The 23,177-nt window shown below is 35.8% G+C and overlaps 1 protein-coding gene across 3 annotated transcripts in view; it reads right to left on the bottom strand.

Moving 5' to 3' along the window:
- Nucleotides 1–23,177, bottom strand: part of FucTB (alpha-(1,3)-fucosyltransferase 10) — a 167,922-nt gene that overhangs the window by 79,202 nt on the left and 65,543 nt on the right. For all 3 annotated transcript variants that reach the window (XM_090393841.1, XM_090393824.1, XM_090393832.1), the window contains exon 4: nucleotides 8,565–8,690. In XM_090393841.1, coding sequence (XP_090249967.1) covers nucleotides 8,565–8,690 — 126 coding nt within the window. The remainder of the gene's footprint in view (nucleotides 1–8,564; nucleotides 8,691–23,177) is intronic.

Raw genomic sequence — 23,177 nt, 5'->3', positions numbered from 1 at the left:
GTGCAGAAGTGTCGAATCTGTAGGCGTACTACAGCAGACGACATAAATTTTGGCAGTAAAAATTTGGAACATAGTAAACATTTTACAAAATAACTTTGTAAAATGTTTTAAATCGGTAACTAAATTATTTCATTCTGGTGAGTGATATTTTAAAATAGTTAGCCATAAAAGTGTATAGATTGAAAATTTTTAAAATCTGTAACATTTATTTTTAAGATGTATACAGGCGCACTAATCGAATTTGGGTATCAAAAAAAAAAATGACTCACTAATCGAAAAAGCATTAATCGAGGGATTACTATATATATTTGGCTATGAAATAACCATGTATCTTTCCTCCTCCTCCTCCTTTCCTAGGCCCTAGTGGCCCTTTGCATTTGTAGTAGGCATGGCCTATTATGATTTGAAACTGTCAGTGCTTCATAGATGAGTATGTTAACGAGGCCAGTTTGCCTGTTCTAGGGGACGAAAAACCCGGAGTTACCAGGTGAAAAAAACCCTACCTCTGTATGAGACTGACTAACTCACCTTTAATTGAAAGAAAACAGATAAAGGTTCCACATGTCTTGGGGGGGAAAAAACCCAGGTCTTTCACAACCAAAGGGCTTCGTCTATACCGACTTAGCAGAGGCTCCACCATGTGATGGAGCTACGGTGTAGCTATGGGGGGGGCTCCACCAATCTTTAATATCTCCTATTTTCATTTATTTTACATTACCAAATTGAAGACTTTTTTGGATATTCTTTGATAAGAAAGGATAATAAAATTTTGCACCATCACCACCACCACCATCATCAAATTCCTGTCATGTACCCTCAAGGGGTGTACAGGATACGACAGTACTACATGAAAAATTTACATCATTACTAACTTCCTATCTACAATTTTCCTCCAAATCAGTCTGTTACTTGTCAAGACTCCAACATTATCAGATCTTATATTTCTATCGTCTAAGGCACTTTGTACCGTATCAATCCACCTATATCTTGTCTTCCTCTGGGTCGTTTTCCTGCCAACCTGGCAGAGAACACTTGTTTTGCTAATCTTTCCTCTCCCATTCTATTTAAGTGACCATACCACCTGACATTAGCTCTGCTAACACATTCCTGGATGCTGACAATGTCAAGTTCTTTCCTAATATCCTCGTTTTTAATATGATATTGCCATTGATGTCATCTGTTCACGCCTCTAATCTTTCTCAGGACTCGCACATCTGCGGTCTCTAGTCTTTGGTCAAGTGTTTTACTTCTGACCCAGCTCTCAGATCCATAAGTTAAAACTGGTTTGAACACTGTCTTGTATACAGCTAATTTAGTTTTCCGACTAATTTCTCTCTTATTCCATATGAATTTATTCAATTGACTTCCCACCATACCAGCTTTGCTGATTCTGTTGTCTATTTCTATATTTAATTTACCATCTTCAGTAAAAATCGTGCCTAAGTAGTTGAAATGTTTTACTTGTTCCACAGGTTCTCCATTCACAACACAGTTGACATTTTCAATGATTCTGCCTATTTTCATTGTCTTTGTCTTTTTATTGCTGACCTTCATACCATATCTATTACAACAGTTATTCAATTTAGTCAGAGAATCTTGCAGACTTATAGCGGATTTATTTAGAAGTATAACATCATCTGCATAAAGCAAAGAGCTGACATTAATATCTCCAATTTTGATATCAGGTTTAATATCACTTTCCTTCATAATGTGATCCATATAGATAATGAATAACAGAGGGGATAATGTACATCCTTGTCTCACACCAGATTTAACATTAAACCATCTTCCTGTACTTCCTTCAATTCTAACTGCTGACTTACAACTCAAATAAAGACTAAGTATTGCTTGATATAATGCCCCCATTGACACCATATAACTGAAGCGTATTGAATAGCTTCTCTCTTGGCATCTTGTCATATGCCTTTTCCAAATCAACAAAACTTAAATACAGATCTTTGTTATATTCCCATGCTTTCTCGACTATTTGTCGTAAAGTGAAGATCTGATCCTGACAGCCTCTATTTGGCCTGAATCCAGCTTGTTCTTCACCAAGCTTTTCTTCCACAATTCTTCTCAACCGTTTCTCAAGTATACTTGCAAAGATCTTGCCAGGAACACTTAGTAGGGAAATACCTCTGTAATTCTCACATTCAGTTTTATTTCCCTTTTTATATATGGGTACTATGAGAGCTCTACTCCAATCATCGGGAATTCGTCCCTCTGTCCAGGCTTTCTGAACTATGCAGTGCAGCCACTATAAGACTTTTATACCACCATACTTCAGCATTTCTGGTCGAATATCATCACTCCTTCTGCCTTTCCACATTTCAATCCTTTGATGGCTTTTTCTACTTCAAGTATGGATATGTATTCCTGGCTGCATGTTTGGTCAGTGTTTTTTATCACTGTGCTGTCATCACTGCTTGTTTCATTTAGCAGTTTTTCAAAGTAATTACTCCATACTTCAAGGATATCTTTTTCTCCTGTTTTCATGTCACCTTTATCATCTCTAACTCCTTTTACAGCACTCTTTCCTCCATTCCTAAGCTTCTTCAACAACCTCCAGAATATTTTGCCACCTTCTTCATATTTATTTTCTATATTCTTGCCAAAGTCCTCCCATGACTTTTGTTTAGCTAGTTTTACACACTGTTTAGCTTTCTTACATTTGTCTCTGTATTCTGTAAGAGTAAAAGCTGACTTATTTGCCAGGAACTTTTGATATGCTTTCTTCTTTTCCTTCACTGCCTCTTTAACTTCCTGTGTCCACCAGGGAGTTCTGATTTTTCTGTCCTTGCGGATAACCTCACCACATGCCTCTCTGGCTGAATCAATCAAGGTTTTCTTCAAGGCTTGCCACTGAATCTCTAAAGTTTGGTTCCTGTTCTCAAACTCTTTCATTTTCTTTTCAATAATCTTTCTGTATTTTAGTCTACAGTTCACATCTGAGAGCTGCTCAACTTTTATTCGCTTTAAAACTTTCTTACATGTTATTCTTTTCAATATAAAATTCAATTTTATCCTGCTCAAGACTAAATAGTGATCACTTCCAATTTCAAATCCTCTGTACACTCTGGTGTCCTGCACCAGGGAGAAAACATCACTATCGACAATAACATAGTCAATGAGACTTTTCTTATTCCTAGCATCTTCTCTACATGTGAATTTTTGCACATTTTTATGTTGGAACATGGTGTTAGTAATAACCAGTCCATGTCCTGAGCAGAAATCCAACAGATATTTGCCATTATTATTAGCTTTGCTCTTTTCTCCAAATTTTCCCAAAATATTTTTGTATGTCTCACAATCATTTCCTACTCTGCTATTTAGATCCCCAACAAGGACCAACTTTTCCTTTTTCATTGTGTCAGTTGCTTTTTCTAAAGCATCAAAAAATTCCTCCACTTCTACCTTAGTAGAACCTTCTGTGGGACCATAGGCACAAATAAGTCTCATTGTCCAGTTCCCCATTCTCATATTTGCCCACATTACTCTACTTGAGACTGACTGCCATTCAAGAAGATTAGCCTCGTATTTTGTGTTGAATACTATGGCTACTCCTTCTTTTCCTTGATTGTCATTGCCTGAATATAACATTTTGTATTTATTGCTCAGAAAGATCTCACCAGTTTTGGTCTTTTTTGTTTCAGTCACCCCTATTATGTCGATCTGGTACTTATCTAATTTCTCAGCTAGCTCCATTTCTTTGCCATTCAGGATTCTTACGTTGATAGTACCGATCTTTAACTCTGGTGATGTTGAGTTGGGGTTTGTTTCCAGATTTGTTCCAGTAGCTGACTTTTCGCTGTTCGTCCTGGTTCTCTGGCGAAAACAACGGGGGCCTTGTTTAACCGGGCAACGCCCCAGCTGGCATGAAATTTTGTCATGTTGTACCATCATTTTTTTTTATTTTGCTTTCTATAAAAATAATAAACTGTCAATTTTTTAAGTATGGGGCTGAAATGTTTCAATTTCAAATACATGAGATAATGAAATGGAGGATATCATCAATCTGTATATATTTTATAGTCAAATGTAGAAAGAAAAGAAAGTTGCAAAAATTTGCTCGAGTTTGTAAGAATATAACTTTCTCATAAGGTTTCTGGTAAAATTTCAAAAGAAAATTTTCCTACATGTCCTACTTTCACTTGTTTTCACATTTTGTTATAAAATATAGATAAAACTAATATTATCTATTACAGCATCTTATATACACCCTCTGTGCAAAAAGAAACCAAACTTTTCGAAAATAGAAGAAACTAGTGGCGCCACCTGCTGTATCTTTTTTTTCTTGTTGAAAGTGGCAACCTTCATTAGTGTTGTGTCAACTGTTTATAACATTTGTTTCATTAGAAGCTGAGTTATAGTGCCAAGAGTGAGTATGTTTTGACGAATGGTCGGAAAATGAGTTTCAAATAGAGAGCTGTGATTGACTTTTGTGTTAAACTTGGTAAATGTTTTACCGAAACGAATCAAATGCTTCAAATAGCATATGGTAATGAATACTTATCCTATACTCAAGTTTACAAGTGGTTTAAGCGATTTCAAAGTGGTCGTGAGACACTTGAGGACGACGAAAAGCTGGGCGTTTCAAAAACTGGACTGAGCGAAGTTAACATCCAAAACGTTTTATCAAAGAAAACCTGAAATCATCCATGAGATTGATTTAAGATGAATTGAGGATTCCAAAATCAACTGTGCACAACCTTTTGACCGAGAGTTTGGGCCTTCGTAAATCGAATTCGCAATTTGTTCCCCACAAGTTGACCGATATTGAATTGAGCACTGTACCTCATTCAAACCACTCATAAGGACTCAAACTTCCTTGAAATGATCGTTACTGGTGATGAAATGTGGTGTTTTGAGTATGAGCCCAAAACTGCCAGAATGTTGAGTGGAGACCACTGGAAGAGGGGGCATCCGAAAAAAAGTCGCTTGGAGAAGTCAAAAGTAAAAGACAATGCTGATTTGTTTCTATGATTCCAAGGGCATTATCCACAAAGACCTCGTTTTGCCTGGCCGAACGGTCAATGGTGAGTTTTATCTCAAAGTTTTGAAGCGAGTGATAGAGAGAATTCGTTGCGTACGGCATGAATATCATGATGCAGGCAGCAGGTTACTTTTGCATGATAATGCACCATCTCATCGTACGAACATTGTAAGACAGTTTTTGAGCAAAAACCAAGTTTGTGTGTTGGATCGCTAGCCGTATTCACATGATTTATCACCCTGTGACTTCTTTCTCTTCCCCTGACTTCATATGCCGATGAAAGTAAAGTGATACGACATTATTGAAAATGTTCAAGAAGCAATAACCACGACCCTCAACAGTATCTCAAAAACCGATATAAAAAACTCATTTAACAAATTAATTGACTGTGCCAAACACTGTATCGAAGCTGAGGGAGAGTATATTGATTGCAATAAATTATTTGAATAATTATAATTGGCCTATGTTTTATTTTCTATCAAAAGTTCGGTTTTTTTTTTTGGACAGAGGGTGCAAGACAAATATAAGCTTTTCAGCTCTATAATTCTGTATCACAAATCTGCCCAGCTAGTGAATACTGCTTTCACATATGGTTGGGAGCCCCTAAAAGCTCCCTCAAAATGCTTGACTCAGTACAGAGAAGAGTTTTAATGACCCAGCTCTTACCAATTCGCTCCCCCCCCCCCACTTTCCCACAGACGTTTAGTTTCCTCAATATGTGTATTTTACAAATATTTCCATGGAAAATATCCATCTGAAATAGAATCAATAATTCCCCTGCTCGCTGGAAAAAGTGCAGCTGCTGCTCAACATCCATTCACAGTGCACCTTGAAACCCACGGAACAAGTTCCTTTTCGTACTCCTTCATCCCTGTAAGTGCTGTACTGCGCAACAGTCTTCCCCTCTGTTGTGTTTCCCAAGGAATAAAATATACAATCATTTAAATCAAATGTAACCAAGTTCCTCCTTTCTCAACCCACTACCCATACATGGTACTAATGTACTATAGGTTGATCAACCAATCTCTTGTGTATTAATCCAACATAGAAAATAAAATAAAATAAAAAAATTTAATATCTTATGAGATCACTTATGAATTTTATTTTATGATGTAGTTACAGCATTGAATGAGTTTTTTTCCTTTCATTTTCACTTGTAAGTTTTTTTTTAACCTGGTCAATTTGACACTTGGTATTTCAGGTTAGAGAAACTTACTCAATGCATTAATAAAAGGCAAATATACAGATTGTAGGTAGATTCATGGTGTTTAAATAGCGTAAGCCAAGGCAACTCTTGACTCCGGTCTTATTCTCAAAAGATTGCCGGTTATTACGTGTGTTTTTAGTGATGAAAGGGATGCATTTCCTAAATGGTTTATATGCATGTAACAGGAATTTTTCTGCTTCGGCCTGGCCAAATACGAATCTTTCTACTGATTTGGCTGAATATTTGGCACATCCCTAATTTTAACCAATCACAAAAAAATTGCACTTACGTTGTCCAGGTAGAGCATAAAAAATATACAAAAAAACTAGTACAATGTATGATACTGTTTATTCTGAACGAATGGCTTCTCGAATTTAAGTTGGTTCATTGAGAGAGCACAGCAAGATTGTTTTCAATTATTAATCTGTTCCACTATTATACTTACCAATGCTGAAAAGCACTCTTGCAAAAATATGAGATGTAAATGCAAATAGCCTATGTCAATCATTATTCAATATGAATTCAACATGATGCACCAAAATTCTTCTTGAAGATTTTGGATGCTGAATGGTTTGGTTTGTATTAACCAAAATGATACTGCGTATAAAAAATATGATTTACTGCAACATCTGTTCTTGAAATGCAAAATGGATATAATTACTGAAGATGTCGTTCTGCAAGAATAATCCAACAGTTACTAGTGCCTGTAATAAGTAGTAAGCAATAGTTTTAAGAAAATTAATAGGATGTGCTGCTATACTACTACTACACAGCATGAGGAGCTTATAATATACAGAAAACTCATCAAATAGTGAATGTGATCATTGTTACTGAAGATAAATTAAATTACTGAATTTATAAGTCAACTGATAGGATTAAAGTACCACTCACCCCAACTGTGATGTTATAATTAAGTTATACTAATGTCATGTAAGATATCATGTAAGTTATGCTAATATGATGTAAGAACTCTTACACCATATTATATCACAATAAAATATTCTCAATTGGTAGTGATTTATAGTGAGCGAGTTTGATATAAATACAGCAAGAGTGAAATATACATAATAATAATAGTTAATAACAATTATTATTAACCTAAACAAGTGTCACGAAAAAATCTCTTTTACCTTCGAACTAAAATCCGATGACTGCCTCCGCTTTCTAGACCTGAAACTTACCAGAGGTGCTGAGAGTATTAAAATCTCAATTTTTAGAAAGACTACTCATACTGATAGATGCCTTCATGCTTCCTCCCATCACTACCCCCCCCCACAAAAAATTGGTATTATTTCCACCTTAGCTCACCGAGCCAAATCTTTACTTACAGAAGAAGCAGAAATTGAAAATGAACTCCTTTTTCTTAAAACAACTTTTATTAATAATGGTTTCTCTCCTAAGAAAATTGACAAATTTCTTTCCTCAAGTCACTCAACTACTTCTGAAGATCCCTCTTCCCCCAGAGCCTTCATCTCTTTGCCTTACATCAGCTCTCTTTCACCAAAACTGGCAAAAATTCTCAAGAAGTTTAACTTCAGAACTTACTTCACTACGCTCCTAAAACTTCGTTCAATACTTAGTAAACCTAAAGAGAAACATCTTCCAACTCAGTTTCCAGGAGTGTACAACATTTTATGTGAGTGTGGAAAGTCATACTATGGCCAGTCTGCTAAATCCATCCTTCTACGTTTGGAAGAATACCGTAGAGATATCTCCTATAACAGGACTAGAGCCAGCGCTCTCTCTCTAGCCACGTTCTCTTTTCAGTTAACTAAGACGAAGGCCGCCAACACATTGTGAACTGGACTCAAACTTCTAACATCCATGTGTGCTATGATGAGCTCGAGAGAAAGATTGTCGAATCTAGAGAAATTTCTCTAGATTCTTCCCATATCAACAACAGCATAAGTTTCAATCTCTCTGATGCACACATTGCCTCTATTCAGTATTGGTGCACTCGCAACAGCGCATAGGCTATGTTTATTTGGAACTCAAGCAAGCATTTTGTTTTCAAACATGCTACTGTCTTTTTGTACTTGTTCTGTTAATGCAATTTAAGTCTCTGTAATTCTTTATATATATCTTTGATTGTGATACCCGAAGATGTTGATCAATTCAACGAAACTAGTAAACTAGTAGTATCTTTTCAAATATACCATGTCATATTTTTATCTCTCAGTATCAGTCAATAAAACCTTTTAATAATATATATATATATAGTGTATCTAAGCTGTCTTTCCTTGTGATCTGCCAATCAAGCTATTTGAGGCATGCCTGCTTGTGTAACATGCATATATTCTTCTTCGGCTATTTGAGTAGTTATTAATTAACCTATTAATACTGCTCCAAATTTGCTTTACAAACCTCTTTAGTAGAAAACAGATAATTATTTTTTGGAGATTCTTCATGCAACAGCGCCCAATCATGGAAAGATTTCCTTGGAATCGGAAGATCTGTAGGTTTGAAGTCACTTCCATAAAACAAAAATCCCTAAAAACAAAAAGAAATATATACATATACAAATCAACTAAATTAAGATTGCAGAATCTATTCAAAAAAAAAGTTTTCTTGATAAGTGAAATAAATCAGGTATACTAGTTTGAGAAAAATTATATTAAATATGTGTAAATAAGTTTGATTGTTGACAGTTGTTTATCTGTAATTTTTATTGAATTACTTAAGCAATTCACAATGTAAACTGGAATATAAATTAAAATAAACTTTAATATATACTTCCTATATTTTGGCACCGTCACATTGTTATCTTCATGGGAACTTAAGGCACGTGCATACAGGCACTAGAACAGCAAATGAGGTCGAAGAAAGCAAGTAAAAATTTGAAAGACTATTCATAGAATCAGTCTCAGTCCTAAAAAACGTGCTCAATCTCAACAAATTTGGATGCATGAGACTACCCCAAATTTGAGGAACATACATCATGAGAACTTCAGCCCAACTGCCAAGAATACCTAATATAGCCTGTTGGGGGCACCATCAGGACTTTAGGAATAACAGTAGTCTCTTTTCTTCGACCTCATTTGCTGTTCTAGTGCCTGCATGCATGTGTCTTAATCTTAAGTTCCCATGAAGATGGCAACGTGACGTTACCAAAATATAGGAAGTATATATTAAAGTTTATTTTAATTTATATTCCAATTTACGTTGTGAATTCCTTAAGTAATTCAATAATCACGTACAGCCAACGTATAAGCCTTTCTACAAGAATTATGATCATCCACAGAGATTCTATCACATGCAAGGCCCACCAATACAGTAAACTGAAGCTGAAGTTATCTAGACAACTGAATCGTTTGACCTTCCTAAAATGCTGCCGCGATAATCAGATAATCCCAAATTGTGTGAAAATTAAGCACCATTTCTCGTCACAGAAAGCTCTCCGAATTTACAGCTATGAGAACAAATTACCGCAACGTGCGTTCTCCTCGCTAATGCAAACAAAGCTATTCTAATGCTAGAGGTAGAACTTTTCAACACGCTGAATTACGAACTTTGGACGATTCTATATGACGTCTCGTGCACTTCTGCAGATAAGGAATTGACACATCAAGAAATATGGTAACCTCAAAAGGAACTCTACCTCCGATCCAAAACTACCACTTAACATAGTAGCCAACCTTTCTTCCATGGATTTGAAATCTGAGGCACTCAATGTTCTTACACGTGGCCACAATTTTGCCACTGCTCCGAGAAAAATACCGGCTGAACTTCCAAACCACATCTCCAACAATATCAGACTGGATGTAGCCTATGTTCTCACCAAAGCAAAACCACTAAAACCCAACATATCCAATAGTGAATACAAAGCTCTACAGGAAACAGGAAATGAAGAAAAACAAAGAAATAGTAATCACCAAAGCAGATAAGGGGAACGCCACCGTGGTTCTCAACCATACTGACTACACAGGTAAGCTTAATGCTTTATTATTAGATCGGGCTACCTACCTCCCTATTGAATATAATCCCACCAACTCACAAATCAGAAAACTCCATAGGCTCCTTAAGAAGGTCACTTCTTGGCATGCGAAAGTCACCAACAAATTCAAAACCTTTTAACTCTATACCCCCCCCCCATATTTATGGACTTCCAAAAATTCATAAACAAAATGTGCCATTATGTTCCATAGTGGATAGCATTGACTCCCCCACGTACAAATTGGCCAAAGAGCTCACACATTATACTGGCAACACACCATCACACATAAAAAACTCAGCCCACTTCAAAGCCAGTATAGAAAACCTTACACTCCAACATAATGACATAATGGTCAGTTTTGACATCTCCTCCCTATTCACAAATGTCCCACTCAAGAAAACCTTAGAGTTCATCCAAGCCAAATTCCCTCCCGATATCTCATCCCTATTTCAGTTCACATTGAACTCAGGCTATTTCGTTTGGCAGGAAAAATTCTATAAATAGATAGAGGGGAGAACCATGGGTTCACCACTCTCCCCACCCCTGGCAACTTCTTCTTGGAGACTTTTGAAGAGAAAGCCTTAAACTCTGCCCCACAAAAACCTACTATATGGCTTCGTTATGTTGATGATGTGTTCGCTATTTGGCCACATGGCTCAGATACACTCCTCTCCTTCTTAACACGCTTAAACAACCAACACCCCAGAATCAAGTTCACCTTGGAAAAAGAGGATAACAATAGCCTCCCTTTCCTACACACACTAATCATCTGCCAGCCTGATGGAACCTTGGTTTTCTCAGTTTATAGAAAACCCACCCATACAGGCAGATATATTCACCAATAATTCCCCCCACACACACACCAATAACAATATAGTGTTATTAAGACACTACATAACAGGTCTAAACTAATCTGTTCAAATGACAAGGCCCTAACATTGAACTAAATCATATCCTTAATACGTTCTCAGCCAATGGCTACAACCCCAAAAAAATCCAACAAATACTAAAACCAGTACCCCCCCCACACACACACACAATAAAGATTACTCTAAATCAGTCACTATCCCCTACATCCAGGGCACCTCTGAAAAAATAACCAAAATCCTAAAAAAATATGACCTGACCTCTTGTTATAAACCATATAGAAAATTGGCATCCCTTATCAGCTCCACAAAAGACCAACCACTTCCCCTAGACCTACCTGGTGTTTACCAGGTCCATGCAGCTGTAAACTGTCCTATTACCATTAAAAGTGATATCTTCAAATTGCTCGAAGATATAGTAGTTTACAGAAATTCAGAATAAGAAGCAATCACCATGTCAGAAAGTTTTACTATTATTATTTCTCACTTTACACCAGGAGAAATAAGTTCATCTAGAATGACAATGACATGATCTCCATAAATTACCCAAATTCATATTTATATCAAAGAAACTACTAACTGAATATAAATGTACCTATTACCAATTTACCTAATTAATATTATTATTATGGGCGACTCCAGGGAGTCCTTAGACTCATCGAGGGAGGCCCTAAACATCATGTCCACACAACTATACAACATTCTCACAGTATCTATCATACCTTGCCTTGAACTCACTCACTGTCATAGCACCCACAACAGACTCTGGCAGTTTATTCCACTCATTTACCACTCTAAAAGTAAAGAACCCAGCTCTAACACCCCCTGCTAACCACACTCTTGCCCAGCTTCCATAGGTGTCCCTTAGTTCTCCCACCACCAGTCCTGATCTTAAAAATATCCTCTGAATTAATCCTATAGAAACCCTTTAGCAATTTGAACATCTCAATCATATCTCCCCCTCTTCCATTTATCAACTAATTTCTGCAAATCTTCAACCTGTTCTCATATGGTTCATTCCATAGACCTGCTATCATCTTAGTCACTCGCCTCTGGATCCTCTCCACCTCCTCCCCATCAAGAAGAAACCGAGGTGACCAAATCTGGGCACAGTAGTCGAGATGAGGTCTTATCAAGGCTAGGTACAGAGGTACAATAACTTGCTTGTCTCTGCTCGTCAAGGTATTTTTCAACAACTAAGTGAGTTGATGAGCTGATTTAGCTACTTTTGCAATGTGCCCCCTAAACTTCATCTCCCTATCCACCAACACTCCCAAGTCCCTGGCCTCATCAATCTCCTGGAGTACAGTTCCACCAATGTGGTATACTGCTGCTAATCTTTTCACCCCAAAATGCATAACCTTACATTTTGTCACATTAAATTGATATCAATTCTCCTTAGCCCAGAACTCCAATCTATCCAAGTTGTCCTGCAAGATTTTGACATCTTCTGCATTCACTATTGCCCTACCCAACTTTGCATCATCAGCGTACAAATGAACTGTTCCTCTTAGATCCTTCCCTATATCGTTAATGAACAAATTAAACAGCAGCGGTTCAAGAACAGAACCCTGCGGCACACCACTAGTCACAGGCCGTCTTTTGGACTCTACTCCTGAATAAACTACTCTTTGATATCTCTCCATCAACCACCCACCTATCCATCTCACCAACCCTATATCTATTCCCATATGTTGTAATTTACGGATTAGAATTCCACTTCATACCGTTCGTGTGCCTGCAGGTCACCCCTTTCTTTAAATTCCCTCCACAGTTGTTTCTTTTTTTGCAGCTCAAGCTTATTGGTGTTATTCATCCATTTAACCCCTACTTGTTTCACTATTCCTACCCTAGGTATACAATCAGCCATAACCTCCTGTAAATGATCCTTCACCACTTCCCATGCTCTATCGACATCCAGCCCTTGCAGTTGTATATGCCATGGCACTGATCCAAACAATCTCCTAAGCTTGTCATACTTGCCAGCACGGTAATTCCACATATACTCCTCTTAATCGAAAATTCCACACCTTTAGCCACCTCCTAGTCAAGACCTTATGATCACTCTCACCAATAGGTGGCAACATAGTCATATTCATTACAGTCAAATTCTGAGATGCTATTACCAGGTCAAGCACTTTCACACCCCTAGTATTTTCAATTACATGCTGTCTCAGATAGTTATCCCTTAATAATTGAATAAAATCCATTTCTTTCCTCACATGTGTCCTCTCCTCCTCCTTCCAATCAATGTTACCATAGTTGAAATCCCCCATAATAATTATCCTCCTTCCACTCATTTCATCAATTTGTTTATGCATACTATCTCCACCATCTATTCCATCCTGGTCTATAGCAGCACCCAACTATATATTTTATTCTGCTAGTCTCAATCTCACACCAAATAGCCTCAAATGAGCTCTTTTCACTATCCTGCGATACAACTTCAATTCTCCTTGGCTGCTGTTCATCAGCTATCATCAATAGCTGATGAACCCCCCCCCCCCATTTTATTCTCTCTGTCCCTCCTAAACACACTATAACCTACACATTCTATCCCACTAACTATATCATTTTCTGTCAGCCATGTTTCACTAATGCCAATAACCTGTGGCCAGGAAGAGCCAATCAAGGCCAAAAATTCTTCCTTCTTGTTCCTAATACTCCTGGCATTAGTATACATGAAATGAAGTGATCCCTTTGTCCCACCCCTATCTCGATGCGTTATTCTAAATATCCCATTCCCATTTTTTGTCCTTAGTACTGGCTCGGGTACATTATATACATTCTTACACTCAACTGTCTCACTGATGTCCGCATATCCCCCCCCCCCCCTCCTTGGTAGTTCCCTGGTTCTACACATCCATTTTCACTTCATTCAGCAACACTTTTTCCAGTCACCGCACACCAAATCCATTCAAATGCAGGCCATCCATCTTGTATAAATCCTTTCACCCATCAAACTCATTCCACACCACACCGTCTGCATAACCTGTGCATAATGTCATTTGTGATTATGGCCCTCCTTCTAAACTCCTCTCTGTCATACCGCGGCAACAGACTCACCATTCTAACTCTGTCACTCTTTTCTTTCACTACCTTTAACAATACTTTCAAGTCCTCTCTCATAAAAAATTTATCTCATTTCAATTCATTTGTACCCCACCACAACTATAAATTCTTTTACCCTCTGTTTTTGCGCTCTAATACTCTCACTTACATCCTGAATATAGAAATCATATAGATTATATTGTTGCCAGCAAAAGGTGGAGGAGTGCTATCCAAGCAGCAAAACACTATCTGGTGTAGACTGTGGGATAGATAATGAATTATTGATAGCTGAAGTTAAATTAAGGGCTAAGAAGAAACAAAAGGACAGTATCAGATTTGATTTAAATCCTATAAATGAAGCATTTAAAGTAGAATTCAGAAAGAAATTAAAAAGTTTAGAGAAACAGGAAGGGAATTAGAAAAACTATGGGAAGAAACAAAATGTACAGTCATAGAAGCAGCAAAGAAGACTAAGTAAAGCAACAAGAAAGAAAGATTGCAAATGGTTGTCGAACAGCAGAGAAAAGAAGAAAAATGAAACTTCAGAGAAAAGAAAGAGTTACACAACTGAGTGCACATTTCCAAAGACAGGCTAGGGAAGATAAGGAACAACATCTAAAGCAGGGGTAGGAAACCCTTTGCACGCGTGCCATACCAACGACTTTTTCCAGCACGCAACCCAGGGCTCACCTTAAAAAATAAATAAATACATATCCAACATCTTAACCTAAAGGAACTTCAAGAAGTGATGCAAATAGTAACCAAGGTTATTAATTACATTGCTGCACGTGCTTTGAATAAAAGACAATTTCAGAATCTATTGAATGAGGTGGATTTGGTGTACAAAGTACTAATAATGTACAACACTGTTCATTGGCTTAGTCGAGGTCTTGTTCTGAATAAAAGACAATTTCAGAATCTATTGAATGAGGTGGATTTGGTGTACAAAGGACTAATAATGTACAACAATGTTCATTGGCTTAGTGGAGGTCTTGTTCTGAAGTGAATTACTGAATGCCTGGATGAGATAAATCTCTTTTTGACTAATCAACAAATGTGTTATAAAGAAACGTATGACTGTGTGGGTCTGATAACCGTTTTTTCAGATACTAAAGGACTCTGGTAAGACTCTTGATGTTATGTTTGATGACATAAAGGCATATGAAATGAAAGTAGGAGTTTTTAAGAGGGACGTGAGAGATTTAGATATTTTCCAAACCTATAGAAATACATCAATGATCTCCAACAGGATGACAAAACAGACAACCAACATCTTCACTGACACTATAAAACTGTGTAACTTAAACGTGGATAAATATATGGATGATTTTGAAATGCAGTTGATTGATTTTAAAAGTAGCTCAATTTAGAGGCAGAAATTTGTTGACCTCAGAGTTGACTTGAAAAATATTGAGTTTCTGGAAATACTATTCCAGAAACTTTTATATGTTTAAAAACCCTCGAAACAGCATTACTATCCATTTTTGCATCTACATATTCTTGTGAATCTTTGTTCTCAGTGATGAACTTTGTTAAGTCTCATGATAGAAGTAGCCTTACAGATGAAACTAGTAGAGCATGCATATCTTTAAAGGTTACAAAAAATATAAATCTGATATAATCTGTATAGTGATGCAGCAGCAGCAGAAGAATTATCACTGAAGCTAAATAAATAAAATGTCCACTATTTTTCTTTCTCTAGTTTTGATTTGATGTTTTCTGCTAAAGAATGGTAAAGATTAACTTCTGTTTAATATATTATGCAGGTAAAATAATATTTTACTTTATAATTTTTATGTATTACTTGTAAGGGATTAAGAATTAATATAAGAATATCTATAATTTTAGTTTCTTTTATTGTGCTTTAGTCAAGTAAAATGATTATGAGATTGTGCACTGTAACATATTGGAAAAACTTATGTCTGATCGATCTTTATAAAAAAACAAAAACAAAAAAATTCAGAATTATTGTTTACTCTTTTGCTGATATTAAAAATTGCGTCTTTAAATTGTGTGGCTGTATATGGCAGCTAAAATTACACTTAAAAGCAAATAAAAAAATATCCATGCTATCAACAGGGTAGAAGGACTTTTAAGTAAAAATTCCATCACTAATTTTTTACATTCATTCAAATCTTACGACTTACAATAATCACTTGATTTTACTGCTATAGTGTGATTTTTGATTATTTGAAAAGGTTCTCCCAATACTTAAAAGACACCAAATAATATGTTCCCCAAAATTTCAGTTGGCAAACTTGAAAAAATGTTGAATGAAAGAGTTGGCGATTTTGGCATGCCCACTTAAAAAAGGTTGCCCACCCCTGGTCTAAAGAAAAGGTGCATTGAAGAAAGCAATATTATAGAACAAGAGATCTGTTTAGAAAAATGAATGTTACAGGGAAGTTTATCCCTAGATTAAAAGTTGTAAAAAATAATTTGAGAAATGTCTGATGGAAAAGGTAGTGAAAAAAAAGATGTAAAGAGTGTGTAGCGAATCTGTTGAGGAAACCATGATAATGAAAAATGAAGTGATATCAGCAATGGAACAGCTGCCCAAAAAAAAAGCTCATGGAGCGCTGATGGTGTCAGCAAAATTATTGAGAGCAGCTGGGGATGAAGTAGTGAATGTATTGATTGAAATTAATCAATGGGTTTTGGAAGAAAATAAGCTGGCCCAGAGATTGGCGAACATCAGTATTCATCTCAATTCCAAAAAAAATCAAATCTCAGAGATTGTGACAATTATAGAATCGTCACTTTAATTTCTTGCAAGAAAAGTTATGCTAAGTGATCCATATGTGAATAGAGAAATGCCACAAGAGCAGGCAGGCTTCAGGAGAGGTAGAAGAACTAGAGACCAAATAGCAAACATGAGATGGATTAAGGAAAGAACAAGAGAATTTCAGAAGTATTCATCTGTTTTAGTGATTATAAAAAAGCTTTTGATTGCATGGATCATAACAGACTGTAGTTGTAATGAGATCAATGGGTATACCTGAACATCTAATCCTCTTGATAAGAGAGCTATATGACAACCAAGAAGCTTCAGTAAAAACAGTCTTTGGAGAAACAAACAGTGTTCAAATGGAAAAAGGGGTGCGACAAGGTTATATACTGTTAACCTATCTTTTTAAATATTTATAGTGAATATATTATGAGAATGGCTAACTTAGACAAAGATTCAGCTGGAATAAAGATTGGCATCAGAAAAATAAATAATTTACGATATGCATCTTAAGATTTAAAATGATACAACCGTCATTGCAGAAACTAGGGAAGATCTGGAGAAGTTGATTCCACTGGTTAAGATGGAAAGGAACAAAGCTGATCATAATTTAAACATCAGCAAAACAAAAGTGATGGCATCTGGCAATTTAAATGAATTCATAATAGAGAAAGATAAAATAGAAATTGTTGAAAGTTATGACTTACTGAGGTCCAGAAGCAGAAATTATGGTGAATGTGAAGATGAAATTAAAAGAAGGCTAGTCATGAGTAAAAAAGCAATGTTAAACCTGACGCAAATTATGAAAGTATGCTACTTTTTAATAATCCTATCTTTTTTATTTTTACGGCATCTTTTATTGATGCTATCTTCAACTTATATTCATCTAATATTATCTTCTTATTGAATCAGATATACTTGCATATGTTCACATTAAATTTTAAATCAAACTTCTCCATCCACTCTTCCAATATTTTAGATCATCCTGTAAACAATGGAAGGCGACGTTTTGGAATCAATTGAATCTATTCTCTTTTTTAATAGTTTTTAAGTTTCCCCTCAACTTTACACCAAATGAAGGTATAGTCATAGTTCTTAAAGTTCTCAAAGATCTAGATAAATTTCTAAGTACTCTGGAACAATTCATAACATAAAAGTTCTCTTCTGTTTTTACATCAGCCATCAGTGAGCACCTGCATGCAATGTGCCAAGTTCTGCTTGTGATAGGCAAAAACCTGCCACTGAGCAGAACTGCTTCACTCTTTAGAAGGCAAGCAAGCTGAAAGATGAACATCAGTGGGAGCCAGACCTAGAAGTGATATCAAAGTTGAAGTAATGCAGAAGTCATATATCTCCCATACACAAGTAGTGAAAAGATGTAACACTTTGTTATTAAAATACTTTGGAATAGAGCTAGATGTTATAAGTATTTTCTGTGTTCTTTCTCCTATATTGTTTAACCTCTATACTATAAATATCTTCCAGCAATTGGAAGAATTTAAAGGAGTCAGCATAGGAGGCAGGAATATAAACAACTTAAGATATGCAAATGATACAGTACTGATAGCTGAAAATAAAAAAGATCTTCAAAACCTACTAGAAGAGACGCTGAAGCTAAGTGAAAAAAATGGACTTCATTTCAACTTCAAAAAAAAACTAAAACCATGCTGGTAACAAGAGAAAAAGGGAAAATACCTGATATAAATATTAAGATCAAAGGAAATACTTTAGATCAATTAAAGAGAGATATATATTTCTCATTCCTCATTTTCCTTTTACCCTCTTTTACCTTGCAGTGTCGATTTGGGTCAACTAATTACAGAGAATGGAAAGTGTGATAAGGAAATATTAAGAAGAATAGAAATTGCTAGATCAACCTTCATTAGCATGAAAAACATTCTGACCTCAAGGAAAATTCACACAAAAACAAGAATTAGGCTGTCCAAATGCTACATATGGTCAACACTGCTATATGAAGCAGAAACCTGGACAATATCAAAATATTGTGAAAATAAACTAAAAGCCTTTGAGATGTGGATCCTCAGAAGAATTCTTAGAGTCCCATGGACTGCCAAAAAAACTAATTTAGAAATATTAGAGAAGATAGGAATCTGTTGAAAACCATTAAGAAAAGGAAAACCACCTACCTTGGCCACATACTAAGGCATGAATCTCTACAAAAAACATCTCTAGAAGGAATGATACAAGGAAAAAGAAGAAGAAGAAGACAAAGAACAGATTGGATGAGAAATATTAAGGACTGGACCTTTTTGTCCTATGAAGAATGCAAAAGAGAAGCACAAAACTGTACATGGTAGAAGCTCATGGTAGTCAACCTCCTTCCTGGAGATGACATCTGACAAGAGACAATTAGCTTAGTCACAAAGATACTTTTACATGAAAACGTCTCCAAAAATTAAATAAAGGATTAAACAAGAATATAATTTCTTGGCATCTTTAATTTAATTTATAACCAAGTGAAAAACTTTCACCTTTCCTCTTCTAGCTGCACAAATCAGGCAGGTAGAGATGCTAATGATCTTATGATGCTAATAAGTGGGACATGTGACTGATCTTATGATCATCACATGCCCCACTCAAATACTAGATAACCACTCTCCAAACAACCTGGACCTCTTTTTACTAGTCACCTTTCTAAGTACACTATTAATGTTATTTGTCCTTTAGGTCATTCAAACCATGACCTAGCGATGATCCCCCCCCTCCTCCTCCACACACACACACCATGGTGCAACAAGCACACTCCTACTGACGTGTTGTTTTTTGGCATTATTCTTTAGTGCCTTTGACTTCAGAAACACACTTCTGAGGACTTGTAATAATATCAACCCAGCTTGAATCAGAAAGATGGGTTTACCATTCAAAAAGTTTAAGAGCCTGTAATTTTGATTGTCATGAATTAGCCATTCATAAATATCTATTCAGTTAAAGGAATTAATTTTCTGACAGTCAATAGATTTTTATAAGATTTATTCCTTGTATATTTAAATATAGTTTTAAACGTCAATATTAATGATGGAATGAAATATTTGTTCCTTCAGTTAATTAGAAATTAACTAATTTATTTAATTGAATTTTTTTTTACTATAATAGCATATGAAATTTGTATTGTGACATTATATATGGATAACAGGAGATACAAATTAAAGGCAATGTCAGATGGTTGTGAATTGGGCAGATGGTATGACTAGGATTTGCAATCAAGAATAAGCTTATTAACACAACCATAAAAATATACAATAATAAAACAAAAGCAATATACTGAACAATTATTTAAAAATAAATAATAGTTACAATTAAAAGTAGAAAACAATATAAAACAAGATAAAAGTTAAAAATGGAATTGGAACAATGTTCTTTGCAAAGGCTAAAATACAGTAGAGGACCCTTAAGATGTTTTGCTTTAAGATGATATGACAATTTTTTAATTATGACTAATGCCCATTTATAAGATGCACATCTGCTCATACAATAGTTTTAGCTACATGACACTAACATGAATCAACTGATGTGCATCTTTCATGGACTCGGTTTATTAATGTGTTAATGCCTGCTACATCCTGTCTTTGTATTTCAGTATTTTGCTGCAAATCATAAACTGTTTATAGCTATTACTTTATTTTACTGTTGTTAATCATGGCAGATAAAAATCCAAGTAAGGGCACCATTGCTTTCAGTGAAAAGAAGGAAGATTCATAAACCTATAACATTAGACACTAAGATTTAGTGAGGATGTATATTTTTGACCAATATGCCTGTTATAGATAAATATGCAGAGAAAAGAAAAGAGGTGATCTCCCATTCAACATTTCTATTTTTTTTTTTTTTTTGAAAATTATTCTAAATTTTTTGTTTGCATAACATAAATCAATGCTCTAATAGTTAGGCACATATCTGTCTGCTTAAAATATTATTAAACTAAGTGTGTGTATGTGGGAGGGAGACTGAATTGCTTTATGATGGTGGTAAGCAAATAACCAATGCATTACAGAAAAGGAAATACTGGGCATCAAAATTAGTGATAGTCATGGGCACAAATGACTTGGTTGTGGAATAAACTTGAAGTTGCTGCAGCAGGTAAAGAAGAATAGTGTTGTTGGGAAAGTCATAGGCATGTTGCCCAGATATGATAACAGTGAACTGAGAAGGAGAGCAGAGATAATGAATAGTAAGATGGCCAAGTTGTGTGAGGCAAAGGGAGTTACAATTTGTAAATCTGTGGAGTGAATGTGAAGAGAAGATGGAATGGTATAAAATTGATGGATTACATTTGAATGGGTTTGGTGTTGGCATTTAGAAAGGCTACTGTTTTCTGGAAAGGCACAGAGTCAAGAAGTTAATGTAGCAAATGATTACAGGCTACCTGTGAAACAGAATAGCACAAATCAACAAATTGTATGGCAGGAGGAAGATAGATATAAAGTTGAAGATGTCGTTGCAGCAGCACAAGATGATGGAATGCATAAAGGTGAGGTCGAGACAGGTAGGAATGAAAATCAGAGTCAGGATCATGGAAACGGGAGTGGTCAAACTGAAGAGAGAAGTGTAGTATAGCAGCTACAATAGAGAATGTTGGTGCTGGTAGAAAGGCCTCAAACACACACAATTGTTATTTATACACAGGCGTAAGGAGTATTTGAAATAAGAGAGCTGAGTTTGTTGCATTGATTGAGATGGTATGCCCAAAAATAACTGGAATAAGTGAAACTTGGATGTTTGAGGAGGATGTGATGTAGGGAATAGAAATAGAAGGATATATAATTTTCCAGATCATGGAAAATTATACATCCTTCTATTGGTTGAGCATAAAAAAGAAGGTGATACTGATGAGAGACTTTAATTACAGGAATATAGAATGGAATGAAGAGATAACGTATGGGGACAAAGGGAGTGAGTTTGGTGAATTTCTGAGAGATAAATATCTTAAGCAGCATGTGACTGAAGTAAGAGGAGGCATTAATGTTTTGGATTTGGTGATAACTTAACAAGATATAGTTGTTAATGAGGTATCAACACTGCTGCCAGTTGGTGAGAGTGATCATGAGGTACTTATTTGGGAAGTGGTGAAACAAGAAAAGGTTACTGCAAAAGCAGATGTATAAGGCAGAATGTAGGAAGCTCTGTACTCTATAGTTAGCATCAGTACGTTGGATAGATGAGCTAAGCAAGAAAGATGTTGACTGCATGGAAATTCACAAGGCAGTATCTGACACAAGCAATGTATAACTGCATATGAAGGGTTAAGCGAGTAAATAGAGTAGGACTGAACAGTGAAATCAAGCAAGCAAGCTGTGTTTTGAATAGAAAATGCTATGGAGGAGGTATAAGACAGTTGTGGTGATCGGATCTATAAAGATTATAAAGTGCAGGCTACGAAGACGATGAGTATGGTTAAGAAAGAAAAAGTGCAGTATGAGAAGAGATTGGATGGTCAGGCCAAGGTTAATTCAAGGGGATTTTCTACTATATAGCAAGCAAGAGAAAGAATAACCATGGCAGATTAACACTGGTGGATAGTCATGGTAATAGTGTGACCATTGTAAATGAAGTTGTGCAATATATAGAAGGGAGGTAAGTATTAGGAGAAATGGAAGTGAAAGAATCAGAGATGTATCAGGTGTTGATTTGGTTAGAAGTTAATAAGGCTGTGGGAATTTATGACATATCATCACATATTCTTAGAATGTGCACAACAGTTAACTATGTTCTTGACCTGGTTGTTTAATGAAAGTCTTGGAGTGGATAAAGTTTCTAAGGAGGAACTCTACCCACTGCAAGACCATTGCGCCTTCTATTTAAAGAAATTTTAATATAGATTGAGAATAGAAGGGGTGGGAGTGCTGCTAATGATACAAGAGGAAGTAAGTCCTATTAAGAGCAATTATTAACATTACACACGTGCATAGGCTTATGTGTTTGTCAGACATGTTGTAATAGATTTCATGGTATGATATGAACACAGATGGATAAGAAAATAACTATTTATTAACTTAAAAGCTAATATTTTGCTTGTATTATATCCAGCATCTTCAGAGTACACAACACAAAGTTTGTTACAAATGCAAGATAACCATAATCCGGTGTAACAGTTGGGGCTAAACTTTGTGTTGTGTGCTCTGAAGATGCTGGATATAATACCAGCAAAATATTAGCTTTTAAGATAATAAATAGTTATTTTCTTATCCAGATGTGTTCATATCATACCGTGAAATCTATTACAACATATTAACATGACAGTTTCAAAAATGTGGACATATTATGATCAGATGATCGAAAATAATAGTTCAACCAAAAGAATGAAGGTTAATAATAAAAATCATCTTGATATGGTACTTATTACATAAATACAGCAGTTATAGAAGCAGTGTTTCACAAGA

Source organism: Typopeltis vanoorti, chromosome 1 (genome assembly GCF_054136105.1).
Source record: "Typopeltis vanoorti isolate ZY-2024b chromosome 1, IOZ_Tvanoo_1.0, whole genome shotgun sequence".
NCBI classification, from domain to species: Eukaryota; Metazoa; Arthropoda; class Arachnida; order Uropygi; family Thelyphonidae; genus Typopeltis; species Typopeltis vanoorti.
This window is presented reverse-complemented; position numbering and strand designations above follow the sequence as displayed.